Source organism: Elgaria multicarinata, chromosome 9, assembly GCF_023053635.1.
Source record: "Elgaria multicarinata webbii isolate HBS135686 ecotype San Diego chromosome 9, rElgMul1.1.pri, whole genome shotgun sequence".
Taxonomy (NCBI): domain Eukaryota; kingdom Metazoa; phylum Chordata; class Lepidosauria; order Squamata; family Anguidae; genus Elgaria; species Elgaria multicarinata.
The window spans coordinates 22,487,134-22,503,841 of record NC_086179.1 but is presented as its reverse complement, the minus strand read 5'-3'; the positions used below and the strand labels follow the sequence as shown (position 1 = coordinate 22,503,841).

General features: G+C 41.2%; 1 protein-coding gene across 1 annotated transcript; it reads left to right on the top strand.

Annotated features, from left to right (window-relative positions):
- Positions 1-397: 397 nt before the first annotated feature.
- On the top strand, positions 398-16,074 carry AMN1 (antagonist of mitotic exit network 1 homolog). The gene is made up of 7 exons (XM_063134949.1): positions 398-517; positions 6,569-6,701; positions 8,976-9,120; positions 10,035-10,252; positions 13,326-13,382; positions 13,660-13,771; positions 14,914-16,074. The coding sequence occupies exons 1-7, from the start codon at positions 474-476 to the stop codon at positions 14,985-14,987; spliced, it is 783 nt and encodes a 260-aa protein (XP_062991019.1). The 5' UTR covers positions 398-473; the 3' UTR covers positions 14,988-16,074.
- The last annotated feature ends 634 nt before the right edge of the window (positions 16,075-16,708 follow it).

Genomic DNA, 16,708 nt, shown 5'->3' with positions numbered 1-16,708 from the left:
GTGAGTTTCGCCATCCCCGCTAGCTCAAACATCTTCAGCAGCCATTAAGGACGCTTATTTAGAAGGAAGCGCCCATTTCCTGCAGCTGGTCTTTCCCTCTAATTAGGATTGCAACTTGAGGAGCTTATTTTGACGTTAGCTTGAGAACGGGAGAACTTATTTAAACGCCCACCACCTTACTCCTCTGCCCTATTTATATAGCCTCCAGCAGGGCTTCCTACTCTCAGCGAGAAGCAGTAAACAACCTGAGCCCACCGAATTTGGGAAAAACTACATTTCCCAAAATGCTCTGCTCTCGCCTAGGGACTCTGTGAAAATTCCGAACCCCTTCGCTAACACCAGCGGAGTTGAGCGCGAAGAACAAGGCAAATAGGATAAGCTGTGTTCGTGTATGCTGACGAATTGAAGGACGCTCCCTGACCCACCAAATTCACGGCCTGAAAGGAAAAGAGCGAAGCTGTCCAGGCCGGGCGATGAGTTACCTCAGCGGAGGTTCTGTTAGGTCCCTCCTAGACATGTAAGTGGCCCGTGGTGTGAACGGGATCCTCGCAGGATAGCTCCCCTCGCCCCACAGATTTGCCTCCCACATGCCACAGCCCCCCATTTCATCCCTCCTTGATCCTCTCTACTCATTATTATGCCCCCTCAGCCCGGTGCCTTTTTCCATTGCCGCCCATTAAGCCACCCCCCCCTCCCGTGCCATGACCCCCGGTTAGGATTTAATCGGAGCCACTGTCCAGCCCCTCAAACAAAGCAATAATAGAGTGCCTCTGCGCATGTACAGAGAACGTTCCCCTTCACCCCCGAGTCGGCCTGCCACGGTATCTGTATCTTTAAAACAATATCAAGACATTCTTTGGGAGTCATGCTTTTATCTCTCAAAAGATTCACAAGTACATAAGAAGAGCCTGGCTGGATCAGACCAAGGGTTCATCTAGCCCAGCACTCTGTTCACGCAGTGGCCAGTCAACTGTCGACCAGGGACCCGCAAGTAGGATATGGGTGCAACTGCACCCTCCCACCCATGTTCCCCCTGCAATTAGTGTATATAGGCTTATATACTGATACTGGAGGTAGCACATAACCATCAGGACTAGTAGCCATTGACAGCCTTCTCCTCCAGGAATTTATCCATCCCCCTTTTAAAGCCATTCATTTGCTGGCCATCACTATATCTTATGGTAGTGAATTCCATAGCTGAATCATAGAATAGTACAGTTGGAAGGGGATTATAAGGCCATCAAGTCCAACCCCCTGCTCAATGCACTGTGCGAAGAAGTCCTTTTCATCTGTCCCGAATCTCCCATCAATCAGTTTCATGGGATAAGGGGTATGTGTGTGTGGGGGTGTCTCACTATCCATTTTCTTCACACCATGCATAATTTTGTACACCTCTATCAGGTCTCCCCTTACTTTCTTTTCCAAACTAAAACCCCCCAGCTATTGTAACCTTCCCTCAAAGGGGAGATGCTCCAGCCCCTTGATCATTTTAGTTGGCCTTTTCACCTGCAGGCGTCTTTCTCTCAAGCTACAAGCATTGACTATGCTGGGTCTCTTCCCCATTCCTCTCAGTTGGCAATGGCACCCATGAGTTAAGTACAGAAAGCACCCCGCTAAGAGAAGCACACAGGTGCAAAGGTTTGGCTTTCATAATCAGGCAGGATTAAGCTCAGAGGTCTTTTGAGGTGTTTTGTTAGAAATTAACTGCTGTCCATATTGTCCCAGTGCTTACCTCTGAAGTTATTGCTCTTAGTGTTTCATGCTGTGCACACTTACTGGGTAGTAACTTTAATTGAATCCTACAGAGCTTATTTCTGAATAATCATGTAGAGCAGCCTTCCCCCATCTGATGCCCTTGAGACGGTTGCACTTGGCTTCCATCATCCTTGGGAGATGTAGTCCAAAACATCCAGAGTAGCCTTCTGTAACCTGGTGCCCTCCAGACTTCCTGATGTTTGCCCATGCTGGCTGGGGTTGATGGGAGTTGAAGTCTGGAGGGCACAAGGTTATGGGAGACAGATGTACATGTTTTGGCTACTAATATTCTTTCTCACAGATGACTTACTGTTTTCCATTGCTGCATGCGATCATAGAACCTGTCATTCCTAATCACTTTATTTTTTCACTACATTTCTTTACTGATAGCCAACGCGCTCTGGGCTTTTCATAAAACTTAAAACCATAAAATGCAACCGCATAATAAAACATCATATAAAAACCTTTCAAAGTTTAAAATAACAGAAACAAATCAAAGTAAAAACCAGAGTAAAAGCCAGTAGTGTAAAGTTCTAAAAACACAGTAACACTTTTAAACAAACAACTAAAGGACTAAAACCCCTGCAAGAATAATAATAAAAAAGTCTTCATCTGGTACCAAAAAGCCCACAACATAGGCGCCAGGAAAACCTCTCTAGAGAGGACATTGCACAACGAGGGTGCCACCACTGAAAAGGCCTTCTTAGTGGCCACCCACCTGACCTAATTTTGTGGTGGCACCCTTTGAAAATGATTTTAGGGTCTGGGAATGTATATATGGGAGGAGACAATCCTTCAGGTAAATTACCTGCAGCTTCCTGTTGCTTACCCTCGAGTAAAGTTTTGTATTATAGTTTCCAACTTTCGTCTTCTTATTCTTCTTATTCTTCTTCTTCTGGGGTTTTATTGTGAAGCAAGGCCTGAAGGCCCTCTTACTTCTAACAGCGAGGCAAATGATTTACAAACTACCGACTAAATTACTAACTAGCAAAAAAATGCCTATGGCAGAGATCACGCAAGATCGAAACTCAGGAATCCTAAGATGAACACACAGGTCTCCAACAGGAGTTCCTTTCTCCTTTAACGAATGAAGGAAAGCTTCCCATTCTCCCAAATATTTTATGCAATCCCATATCATATGATCAACTGTCTCCCTTACTCCACAAGCTGAACTGAGGTGTGATTCCACCTGCCCAATATCAAACAGATTGCTTTGAGTTGCACAATGTCCAGACAACACTCGAAAAGCACAAACTTGCTGAGCTCGACTGGGCTGATTAAACAATCTAAAACTTCATAAATTCAGACAAAAGGAAAAAGCTCTACGGCCAATGTTACTGTCTTCCCAGTGTTGTTGCTGTTGTTTTTGCCAATTTAGTACACACTCCCTTTGCAGGGAGCTCTTAATTTCATGGCATGACAAGGGCAACTGAACATCAACAAAGCACCTATATAAGGCTCTTTTCACTGTACTATCCACTACTTCATTCCCTAATATGCCAATGTGAGCTGGGTTCCAACAGAAGCCAGTCTATATTCCCATTGAACACAATTCAGAGCACATGGCCCATATTTCATTTAAAAGGTTATTCTTGCAATCTACACCTCCCGACTGAATAGCTACTAATCCTGAAAGAGAATCGGACGAAACAAGGGCAGAAGTTCGCCTGATTTCAATAATCCATTCCAATGCCAAAACTCTGGCCACCACCTCAGCTGACATAATCGAAATCCAATTAGTTAGCCAATAGCCTTTCCTTATCCCAAAACTAGGGATACAATATACTGCACCCACAAAACCGTTCAACTTTGTTCTGATTCTTTCTTCTATGTCTTTAACCGCACCTTAATCTGCAGATATTAGTAGATACTCATCTCCTTACTGTTGAAGATCTTCACCTGCTGATTTCTGTAGATTAAACTACTGTTACAGGCATGGGTGGTGGCTGGGCTGAATGTTTTGGTCAGTTGGCAACCTTAACAATTTAATGTGTTTTGTGTCACAGTATCAGAAGACCTTTACAAGTGGAAACATCGGATCAGAATCCAAGTACATTTGTTTCAGTCACGCGTCAGACTTGCTTTTCAAGAAAATAATCTTTGCCTTCAGTAGCAGCTTTGATGCTTTTAACATATCTGGTTCCCTTACTCCTATCTGTGCACTACTGCTCTTTGCTACACTCAAGTTAAACCACAAGACCTTGAGGAAGGATGTTATGTCCTGCTGCTGGCTCTTCTGATAATTTCATATTGTTTGTCCTTGACGACAAACGGCTACAACCATTTCGCGTCAAAAAAACCACATACTAAACAACTGGTAGCAAGCAAACAAAGGAGCAATAGTACTAGATAGAAAATGTCTCTGAGAGCAGATTTGATCTGCCATTTTATTTGCTTATGGATAATTAATCTAACTTACATAAATATAGTTAGTGCTGGATCTGAGCACTAACAACAGCCCAGCCAGATGCCTCTAGGAAGCTCACAAGAAGAGCAAAATAGTAATAGCCAACCTCAGCTGCTTACCTCCCCAACCCACACATGGCAATCAAAGCTATACAGCTTCTGAATGTGGCGGTTGCATTTAATCTTCTGCCTAATAGCCAATGGCAGGCATATTCTCCATGAGTTTGTCTCACCCAGTGGTTTTCTGCCTTCAGGGAATCTCTAACCACATTGATTCATCTGCTATTGATCCACTCTGTCAATTGTATTGTTTATTGGTTTATTTTTTTAAAAAATGTGTTTTGCTCTTCAAATATGTCTCCGGGTGTGTGTGTCTCTTTATGGCACCCCTTTACCCACTGATTCCCCCCAAACCCTGCAACATCGCTGCTGCAAAGAGGCATCGATGGGGTTACATGGCATGAGTGAGTGCAGGCTGACCTTTTTGTTTGTTTGTTTTCTGGCAACTCTGCGCAATATTGTAGGTTTGAAAGCCTGTATCTGCGCATCTGCACTGCTATAGTGCAGAATTAATATGTTCTGCATAATAACTGGCCTTACTTTCATTCCAGACTTTAATATTGCCATGGTGGCCATTACTAAACATTCAGCCCACCCCGTCCCCTACCCTGTATTCCCATGCTTACCCTGCTCTGGCATCCACCCCCTTAATCCAAACTGAAGCCACTACTGACACACATACAGACAACCATGGTGACATCAGAGAAATGTAAAAACTCGTGGTAAAACGACACATCGAAAAAGCGCAGCTTCGCAGGTAATAGCACAATGTGGCTGCGAGTTGGTGGCTGCATCATATAAACAACAGGGTGCAACTGAGCAGCCACGACAGAGTATATAGAGCATATAGAGAAGTCCCAGGGCAACTTAGATTAAGATAAAAACACAAATATCATACAAAATATAAAGTACAAGAATAAAATAATCATGCAATAAACAAATACCATAGAATGTATGCATGTTGCAGAAGATCCAAAACATTTTGCCACCTGAGGCAAAGGACAAGATGGTGACAGGACAGCATCTTCCAATACACCTGAAAGCAATAGACTAGCTTGGGTTGGGGGTAGAGAGAATGGCGGGGGGCAGCTACTGCCCCAACCCTCAGCATCTTCTGTAGAAGGCAGCTGCCTCTTTTATTTTATTTATTGCGTTTAGATCCCACCCTTTTTCCTCCAAGGAACCCAAGGCAGCATACAAAAGTCCTCCTCTTCATTTTATCCTCACAACAACCCTTTGAGGTAGGTTGGGCTGAGAGTCTGTGACTGGCCCAAAGTCACTCAGTAAGATTCCATGGCCGAGTGGGGACTAGAACCTGGATTGCCTGACCCCCAGTCCAACTACAGAGAGAAGGGCCTTAACTCAGTGGTAGAGTACATGCTTTACATGCAGAAGATCTCAGGTCCAATGCTCAGCATCTCCAGTTAGACAAAAAAATATTCCCGCCTGAAACCCCAGAGAGCTGCTTCCAGTCAGTGTCAACAATACTGGGCTAGATGGACCAAGGGTCTGATTCAGTATAAGTCAATTTCCTGTGTTCCTATTAAATAGCTTTGGCATGTTCAAGAGTGCACACTGAGTTTGTGCAAGGCACTTTTCAGGCCATTGTGTCTGAACACTGTTTCACATAAACTGAGCGTGCCTTGAGCAGCAGTGAGCAAAAAGTAGATCTCCAGATTTTGGAGTTTTCAACTCCCAGCATTCCTGTCCATTGGCCATGCTGGCAGAGGTTTCTGGGAGTTGAAGTACAAAACGTCTGGAGATTTACCTTCTGCCCAATACTGGCCTAGAGCCCACCCACTAATGGCTACATTAGCAGGGGAAGAAAGTTTTGTTGGGTAAACTGTCTCTCACATAACTGCTATTACTGATCTTTTCACTGAGAAGTTCCTAATAAACTTCAGAGAACCTCAGAATTCCCTGGAGCACAGTTTGAAAATCCCCAGTCTACATCATTATTTAATTTTGTTTACCATTCAGAAGCCATAAGAAACATTTTTGTGATTAAAACTCATTTGAAGTCATATTTTATTATACAAGTAAAGTTTGTTAATATCTATTCCTCTTTTTCGTGTGTTTTTATCATGAAACACACCAATATGTGCAGTGGGTACTCTCTCTCTCTCTCTCTCTTTGTGTGTATATCCATATTGCTTACAATTTAAGAAAATAGCCTTCTCATTCTGGCGCCTTCCAGATATATTGGACTACAACTCCCAGCATCTCCCAGCCAGCATGTTGAATCTTACTTTAATACTGGGGAAGGCTGTATTCTTGCGTAATTCATATCAGTCACCAAGAAAGTGTGTCGTCTTACGAGTGCTTTTCATTCCTTGTTTCTCCTCAGATGCCTTGATTGCTTAACAAGAAACCTATCCAGATATGCTGCAGATATTAAGCCTTTGCCTCCCAACATAAAAGATAAACTGATTAAATTACTGAGTATCCAGGGGCGGATAACTGATTCAAATATTAGTATGGTAAGATTCCATTTAGACCATGAGTCTTTTGCCACATTCTCATCATTGTGTCTTATAAAATAGAAATACATTATTCCTTACAGCCATTCCTGCCATCTTTGACCCATCTTACATCAGCTCTCAACTAAGGTAATAACAGAATATGGGTGCATATCCTGGAGGAGATGATACACTATGAACCCCTACAGCAAACTTTAATAGGCTTGCACCCAAAGGCAAGCTTTCTAAAAACACTGAGACACACAAAAAAAGTATCAAATAGTCTTGTGGCAACTTAAAGACTTAAAAATTTTATTATGGTATAAGCTTTTGTGGACTATAGTCCACTTAATTAGATGCATAACACGTTATTCTGAGTTACAGGTGTGTATACACACACGGATGGGGGATTGTAAACAGTGAGGTCAAAGGGAAATAAAATGCATGAAGTAGAGGCAGTGACCATGACATTATTAACCATGGCCATTCACAAAACAGGTGTTGCTGACACTGAGTAAGCCAATTAATGCAGGTAGTGTGATTTTAAAACAAAGCACAAAACAGTGTTATCCTGATTCAAACCCCAGGAGATAGAACTGAGCCTCTTAATCAATATGATTGTCATTTTCTGTATGTTCTGCATTTTACTTCCGTCTGACCTCACCATTGACAATCCCTACCCATCTGCCCAAACCAGGTGTATATGTACCTGTAATAAATGTATTCAACTTTAAGGTCTACAGGATTCTTTGTAGTTTTTGCTGCAGTAGACTAACCCTCTGGAAACTGAGACCAGTGTGTCTTAATCCAGAAAAGCAACTACTCTTCTGATGTTACCAAAAAGTCTAGAGCTTACTAATATTTTTGGATGCTAACAATGATGTCATCATCGCTTAACTGGGTTGTGCAGGAATAGATCATGTGACTAGTCTGAGAATGCTAGAATACAGTAGCTTCAGGGAACTCTTTCCACATCAGTGCGTCTGCAGTATCATCTCAGTGTCATGTAGAACTTTCTGGGGCATGTTCTAAAACTGGGGTTCACTGTATGTGAACTCAGGAGTGTGCCCCAGAACACCACCAGTACTTTCCTGTGGATTGTTAGTGTGGGTGACATCTTTGATAGCTGGGGGAATGTTATTTTCCCAACATGACTCATCCCTTTCTGTCTTCCACATTCGGACCCTCCAATGCCATCAGGAGGATGGGAGGTTTGGGAAGGCTGCCATAAGGGAATCCTGGTATAAGATGAGTTTTTAGTGGTATATTACATCAGTGAGATTAAATAGAATTTAAATACAATTTTAAAGCAAATATTTGAAATTTGTTAATAGACTATTGTCAACAGAGTATTCAGGATATTATCCACTTGCAAATGTTTATGGGCATTGAGGTATTGGAAGTATAACAGGACACAAATTAAAATCTGAGCCTCTTACTATACTGTTAAATGTCCTTGGGGTGGAGAATTTCAGAGTTGCAAACTTCATGGTGGAAGCAAAAATAGTTTAGGTTTAGTACTGGAATTTTTCCTTTATCCCTGAAAAGCAGGTTTTGAAATTGCATCCCAGTGGATGAGGCTGGACCAGTAAGAGGAACCACTGGTGGTTCAGTATTGCAACTGAAATGAATTAAGCAATTTATTGAGGCACAACACCCAATACAATGACAGTAGATAAAGCAATAACAAAGCAACTTTTCCAACCTCTGTTTTAAACAAATGCCATCGCTTTGCTCCCAATCTTGGTCATGTGCTGGGCCGCCAGGGTCTCACACATGCAGCGTCACTGTATGACAGAGGTTACGCGGAATCAGCTTTTCTGCTCCAGTCACCCATGATAGCTGACCTTAGCTTTTACTGAATCCAGTATTCCTCTGGGTCTGGCAAGACTAGATTAATAACTGCAAAGTGGCTCCTAAGTGGACAAAATGCATATGAAGTCAAGAGGCCCACAACTGAGGATATGCTGTAAGGATGTGAGAGGCAAGAATCGGGTTCAGTGGACCAGGGGAACATCTAGTCACTGCAGTGTATTTAGGAGGCTCTGCTTCTGAGTGGCAGCTGCTCAAAAAACACGAAATGTCACTGAGAGTTATTATACCAGCACTGCATATTTAATATTTCCAAATGGTTTGAAATCATCCACCTCCAACCCAGTCCACTTTTATACCTGTGTGTGCTATAGAGAGGGGATCCTCAGGTGGAACTTGTGACAGATACTAAAAGCACTTTGTAATTTGTGAGGGTGCTTGTGCTCCACCATAGAGAATTTGACTGACATGTTTGCATTTTAGGTATTGCACCCTGCAGTGGAGGCATTGGACCTTCGAGACTGTGATATTTCAGATAATGGCCTGCAACACCTTTGTAACTGCAAGCAGCTTAAAAAAATAAACTTGAGCGTTTGGAAAAGAACCAGACTAACCATCACTTCAGAAGGTATGTTTCTCTGTGTTAGTTACTTGAAAAGACATTGGCGGAATTAAGTTAAATTATATTTCAGTTTTGTTTTTTTCCAAATTACGATTTAAAAAGAAAATAGCTTTCATCAAGGGAGGGAGCAATCCTATGGGCCCTAGATAGAGTCTTCGTGGCCATAGGATAGTTCTGTTTCCTAGATCCAAGTCAGTGTCAGTGCTCTGACCTCAGGGCCAGGAATATGCCCCCTCCTCCTCTCAGCTAGCAGAGAGAACTGCACTGGCTGACTCTCCAAGGCAAAGCTGACCTCAGAGAGGACAGAAAGCAGGCATATCTGTGAGTGTGGAGGCTGGCTTATGCTGTATCCCCAGGCCTTCCAGCCCCCTTCCCTCCCACTCTCCGGAGCCCCAGCTAGAAGGGCAATAAAGACCATCTAGCCAAAATGCAGAACAGCAGGAGCACGGAGGCAAAGATCACCTGCGTCTATCCTCCTGCTCTGTACTGGATGCAGTAAGGCTACAGTGAACCTTACTGGCTCTTGATGCAATTACATCACTTTTGTCTCTGGATGAGCTCTTGATAGTGAATACGAAGTTTCAGGGAAGTATTTAGCTGATGGTAGTTGAATAGGAGTCATAGAAACAAAGGAAGCGGGAATGTGACGCGACAAGGTGAATGTTCTCTTTGTTTAAAAATTAAGTAAGTGTTGCAGTATTGTGGAGAGTCCATAGCTCAGTGAAAAAACAACAGTCTTGGGGCAACTTTAAACGAACAGATTTATTCTGGCATAAACCTTTGTGCATGTACTTTTTGATGTTCACGCTGAAAATGTTTTGATACGCTGCATTAAAGTAATGACTTCTTTTGTGCTCTTATGTTCAAACTTCTGGAGATAATAGCGTAGATGAGAATGATTTGCTTTATCTCTTCAACAGGTGTTGTAGCACTGGCCTTATCATGCCCCTATTTGCGTGAAGTCTATTTTAAAAGATGCAGCAATCTTACGGACAGTGGTGTCCTCGCCCTGGCCCACAACTGCCCACTTTTACAAATACTCAACATAGGTGGATGCTCCAGCATCACAGACACATCACTGCAAGCACTTGGACAGAACTGTGGGTCCCTACACAGCGTGGACTTCTCATCTACCCAGGTAAGATTGGTGGCAATAAAAATACATCTTGCAGAATGGCATAGGCAATGAAAAAGAAAAAATTGAGAACTGTCTCATAATTTTCTTGATTGTTATCAATATTTTGGGATTTGCAACTAAAATCATGTGAAATGATAACTATCTACTGATAAAAGTAAAATTGGTAATACTGGAGTCTTTGGCTTGACCAACGTCTTAATTTTGCTTAGTTTGATTTCTATTAGGGGTTAGGTAATAATCGCCTTCCATGGAAAGAAATATCAAGCATTCTCTTTCTTGCTTGGAATAAGAATCAAATCAGGGCTGGTGTCAGAGGTCAGCATTATTGGGTACTTGACCACTAAGACACCCCCTTACTGCTCTGTTTGCCATTGCCACCTGCTCACGTTCTCTTATCCCTTTGGCCCAGAGGGAGGGAGCCAGGAAGTAATGGGGTGGGTGTTTGTGAAAAGAAGAATATCACCTGCTCCTGGCTGCTTGCTCATCTGCTCCTCTTCTCTGAGCAGTGGTGGGGATTGGGCCCAAAGGCAGTGAAAACGAGTGGGTGATTGCAGGGAAGAGAAGAGGGAGCCACTAAAGGGACCTTGACAGAAGACCCCTCAAAACCTGGAGCCAGTACTTGTGTGGATATGCCAACTGGAATAAGCTTTAGGTCATGTTGATGTACAACTGACATTTAATATTAACTATAGATCTGGTAGCATCTTTCTGGATAAAGAGTAAATAAGCCAGTTTTATACATTGGTTCTGTAATTTCTAAAATACAAAGATGGAAAGATTAGATCCATGTGACTGAGAAGTAACACATTTCAAGAGACAACAATTTCCCTCTTATACACACAGACTCTCTCTCTCTCTCTCTCTCTCTCTCTCTCTCTCTCACACACACACACACACACACACACACACTTACCTACATTCTAGGCCTAATAGCAACCAGAGGTGTGTCTCTTATGCTGTCTCCTGCATCATATATTTGTGTCAAGGTGGTTGTCAGGGATTGCACTGCTTCTGTAGCAGACTGTCTACTTCTAAAACTGCCACAAAATTGGACCTTCTATTTAAATTGTACTGAGCTTCCAAAATAGCTGACATCTGGCTTGTAAATCTGGTTCTCCCAACTCGCCCCTTTCTCTCCCACCCACTTTATTCTCTATTTCTTTATTAACTTCCTTAGATGTCTTTCTCAAAACAAAATGACTCAAGGCGACATATAAATGAAAAAAAATACAAAAACGTAAAACAATTTAAAACAGCTAAAACCAATTACCTACTAAAGTACCGCAACTTCATAAACAACTGAAACATCAGTGTTAACCATAAACAATTCAACTGATACATTAAGAAGCCCATCATACGTTGTCAAATGCCTAGGAACAGAAGAAAGGCTTAACCTGGTGCTGAAAGGGTGACAAGGTTGGCACCCGATGGACCTTACTGGGGAGAGCATTCCACAATTGGAGGGCTACCACTGAAAAGGCCCTCTCTCTTGTTGCCATCCTTCAAACCTCCCTGAGAAGAGACACTCAGAGGAGGGTCTCATTGTATGTATGGGTAGGTTCAAACTGGGAGAGGCGCTCCATTGGGTTTGGAAACTTTAAACTGCTTTAACAAACAAGTTAACACATTTGCCAAGCACTCCTGGGCATGGGTAGGGCAACTTCTAGTACAGGCTAGAGAATCAAATAAACTCCAGTTTTCAATGTAATATATTTAATAAAGAAGCAAGCAGAGAGGAGTTCAGAACAGTCAGTTGCTTTTAAAAATGACATGTAATATTAAACTAGCTCACAAGCACTCACTTATCAGGATTCTAAGCGTAATGCATCAAAAGAGCTTAAGAATGGCAGCAGCGGCAATGGGGAGGATCCACCCGAGATTCCTGAGTATGGAAAATCTTGCTTTGACTTTTTGCCAACTACCTGAAAGACAAAGAAATGATTTCACACATACAGGTGTTTTTATGGGGGCTGGATAGGTCCGGGGGCTGGGGGATGATTCAAACTGACCAATCTATAGTTTCGATCAGACAGATGGTGTTAATAATAATAATAATAATAATAATAATAATAATAATAATAATAATTAATTAATTAATTAATTTCTTACCCCCTCTCCTTCTGGATTGAGGCAACATCAAATATAAAAATCCTCCAGATGTCTGTATAATGCTGAGTCCACCTGGAATTTGTACACAAATGCAGATTTTGAGGTCTAACTCAGCCTGACATATTCTTTGTCAAAATATATTTCCAGAAAAGAGGGAAGGGGGTAGAGAGAGGAAGTTTGGTTTGTCACAGGTTATTAATGTGCTCTGCACGTGGGCTGCTTTTGACAAGCATTTGGAAACTTCAACTGGTGCAAAATGTGGTGGCAAACTTGATCTTTGGAAACTGTTTTTCTGATCATGTCATCCAGTTTTTCTTCATCTTCATTGGTTTCCAGTTTATTTCCAGGTGCAATTCAAAGCACTGGTTCTTACCTGTAAAGTCCTCAGTGGTGTGGGACTAGGATATTTGAAGGACTGCCTCCTCTGATACAATCCTGCCCACCACTGCATTCACCTACAGAGGCCTTGCTTTGCATCCCACCTCCTTCAGAGGTATGTCTGATTGGGACATGAGACTGGGCTTTTTCTATTATGGTAACCAGACTGTGGAACTCCCTCCTTAGAGAAGTTCAGGTGGCTTCCTTCCTTTTTTTAGCTTTTAAGCTGTTGATACTTTTAAAACTTTACGTAGTTTTCAGTTTGTAAGAAATTTCTGTCTCTCCTTGCTGATTATGCATCAGTGCTTTATTGTTGCTTTTTCATTTCGTTTTTACTGTATTTTCCTTGGTGGTTTTTTTTATGCAGGGTGCATTATAGGCCTGTTTTAGGGCCCAAAAATTGTGTGTGTGTGTAAACATTTTTCAGTCAATTGGAGAGGAATTATTTTGATTTCATGTGAACTGAAGAAAACCAGACTGAAGCTTGTTATATGTATTCTTCCAGAACTGCTTTAAAGTTGCATTGTTAAGTGCACAATTATTGTATTTTTATGTAGTGTACCGACAAGAAACCTTCTTTTTCCAGGTTACTGATGATGGTGTAATAGCACTTGTTGGTGGAATGTGTTCAAAGAACTTAAAGGTACTTTTCCAGTTTATTTATTTATTTATTACATTTTTATACCGCCTAATAGCCGAAGCTCTCTGGGTGGTTCACAAAAATTAAAACCATCATAAAACAACCAACAAGTTAAAAACACAAATACAAAATACAATATAAAAAGCACAACCAGGATAAAATACAAAGCATTCTTAGTAAATTATATATTACATTTCTTAATTGATTTAACAGGGGTTTCTTTTCATTGCTGTTTTTGTTTGTAATGGTCATTGATGTTAGTATTCACTCTGATTAACAGGAGATCCATATGGACCGGTGTGTGAATCTGACTGATGTAGCTGTAGAAGCTGTCCTCACTTGCTGTCCAATGATATACATTCTTCTGTTCCATGGATGCCCACTTGTAACAGGTGATTTGAAGCATTGCCTGTGGTAAACAGGCCTAGCTAATTTGGACAACAGGCTTTGAAATGGAAGTCAGATGAGAAATGTCAAGAAAAAAATATCAAGCTACCTATAACCATTAGAACTTGTTACTGACTGGAAGGGAGGATGACTTTCCCTATTGGTTCCCCCCAAAAGAATTATTGATAGGCTGACACTAGTCAGGATGATGATGATGATGATTTATTTATTTATTTATTTATTACCCGCCTCTCCCTTTGGATCATGATCCTCCTGACATACTGTAGCCTTTTCTAGCTACTTGGGAAGCTACTTGTGTACCCTGTTTTTCAAAAAGAGCTCTGGACAGCTTATATAATAGTTTCCAGGTAGCCTCCCATTTCATTTAAGATGTTTGTAAACTTCATAAAAGTCTATCCCAGAACAGTTTACAATACAATTTAAAATCCAGGCAGTGCTTGGGACTAGAATCATGTGGGCTTTCAGACCATTGTGGGGCAGGACTCCAAGTAGATAACTAGGGTTTGCGGGCATGCATTGGAAGGAAGGTATGAGAGGAGCTCTGGATTAGGGTGTTGCAAGGCAAACATCTAGAGATGCTGGAATTCCACTGGTTCTCCTGTGCCATTGATGCCTACCAACAACAGGTGAATAAATAATATAGTATATTACCCCCACTACCACCACCAAAAGGATTTCAAGATGGTTTGTAGTTGATTAAAATCATCATAATAGCAAAACAATTTTAAAACAATCCAAATAAAAACCAAAGAACAGCAAAAGAACTAAAATTAGCAGAAAAGAGCAGTGGAAAAATTGGAAGTTGTATGTTCCAGTGTTACCAAAAGCTCATTGAAACAAACATGACTTATAGTGCAATCCTATGCATGCCTCCTCAGAAGTATATATATGAAAGTATGTATAGGATTGCAGCCTTAAAGACCTGCTTGGAGAATATCAGAAGGGAAGGCTAGACAAACTGGAAAATCCAACAAAACATTCATCCAGAAAACAGCAGCAGCAATTTACTGACCTGGCATTCAGTTGCATACACAATGATCCTGTAGGAAGATACATGAGACCCATTCCTCTTCCCCAAACTATTTGTTTATATTGAAAAACTGTATTTTTCATCCTTGTTTTGCAGATCGTTCCCGAGAAGCACTGGAACAGTTGGTTGGATCAAACAAATTTAAGCAGATTTCATGGACTGTTTATTGACATTTTGTTTAAAGTTGCAGACAGTACTTGTTTTTGAGGAATGAACCATTTCTGGAAAGATTTATCCCCCGGTGATATAGGGTATAGTTCCCACTGATGAGCTCACTTTCCATTCGTGTTCCTCCTTGTTCAAAAGTACTAGTATTAATGCTGTGTCTGTTGATATTCTCGATAAGAACATTGTTTTTGTGTTCATAGAGCAATACTTGAGGTTTATAATGAATATTATGCTCTGTACTAATGTAAGGCCAAGAGTAAATGAGGACATGAAGAATGTTGAATGATCCAGCAATTTGTGGGAGTAAGTACTGTATAATACCAAGTTGCTCAGCCGCTACTTTGATAGGGACCAGTTAGGTTTCCACTAACACTATAACTGGAGCCATGTTTTCTTCAAGTTGCTTCTCATGTTAAAATAAAAGTTCCCACCTTCTTCAATTGGTAAATGTATTTTCTTTCATTCTTTTAGGAGCCTAACAGAAAACGTGTGTTCATAGAATTCCTTACTTTGTTTCTAGATGGAAAAGCTAACAAATGATCTGATGCTGACAATTTCTGACCCAGTGACCGCTAGTGACATTTTGGTTGGTCCTAGTTAAAGTATTGCCTGACTCTGGGCTTTAGGATTTTCCTTGTGGACCAACATGGCTTCCTTTTGCTTTTTGTGTTACTAGGAGATATATTCCAATCAAGTCTTGCTGGATTGGTATTTTGGATTTCTTCCTTAATGCTATATATAACATGTTTGAACATGTTTATTAGTACATCACATGTCTTAGAGAAAAACAAGAGTTTCAACTAAAAGCTTCAGAGGGAATTTATTGCATATGCTGTCCATCTCCAGAGTTATATTGTATAACTTTAAAAACCCTTTTAAATATGTTATTGCAATTAAAAAATATCTGATTAGAAACTCATCTAAGTATATACAATACCAGTATAAATTCTTAATAGAATATAAATATTCATAGTTATTCATAACAGCCCCAGTAAGTTTGTTACTATGGTCCTGTTCAGACAACACACTAAGCCATGGTTAGGCCACTAAACCTTTTGCAGCAAATGGTTAGTATGTGTGTTTAAACTGTGGTTATGGGGGCCACTATGGAATGGTTCACACAATGCATTAAGTCCTGGTTCACATGACACGCTAAACCATAACATTTAGCTCAAGATGCTTAACCACCATGGCATAGTGTGTCTTTTCCCCTCCACTACCATTTTTACTTCAGGGTTGCTACCTGTGACTTTTTTCACAACAAAGATGGAACACTGTCTATGCAAGTTATAAAGATTCAGAGAGTCCTTGCATGAGTTGTGCTGGAAAAGCAAAGGGATATGTACAGGACAGAAGGGAACAGATGATTACGTGTGAGCGTGTCACATGTATGTAGGTGCTAGGACCCCTTTCATGCTGGCAACTAATAAGTGGGCTGCAAAGTTAATGACGGAGCAGAAGGGAAAACTGTGCTACCATTCATATTCAGAAAAGGAGCATGGTTAAGGAAAGTGACTGTCCATGGCTATGATCACAGTGCTGGGTTAGTATTGTGACTTAAGAGAAATGGTATTTATTTATTTATTGCATTTTTATACCGCTCAATAGCTGAAACTCTCTGGGCAGTTCACAAGGCATCAGACATCTCTGACCTACTGATAACTTAAAGACATAAGGAAATGTGGTGATCATAAGGAAATGTGGTTGGGGGAATGTAGAGGGC

Coding starts and splice junctions, on each gene's coding strand:
- AMN1 (XM_063134949.1), top strand. CDS start 474: ATGAGTTACCTCAGCGGAGGTTCTGTTAGGTCCCTCCTAGACAT. Junction 9,121..10,034: donor ACTAACCATCACTTCAGAAG/GTATGTTTCTCT, acceptor TCTCTTCAACAG/GTGTTGTAGCACTGGCCTTA. Junction 13,383..13,659: donor TGTGTTCAAAGAACTTAAAG/GTACTTTTCCAG, acceptor TCTGATTAACAG/GAGATCCATATGGACCGGTG.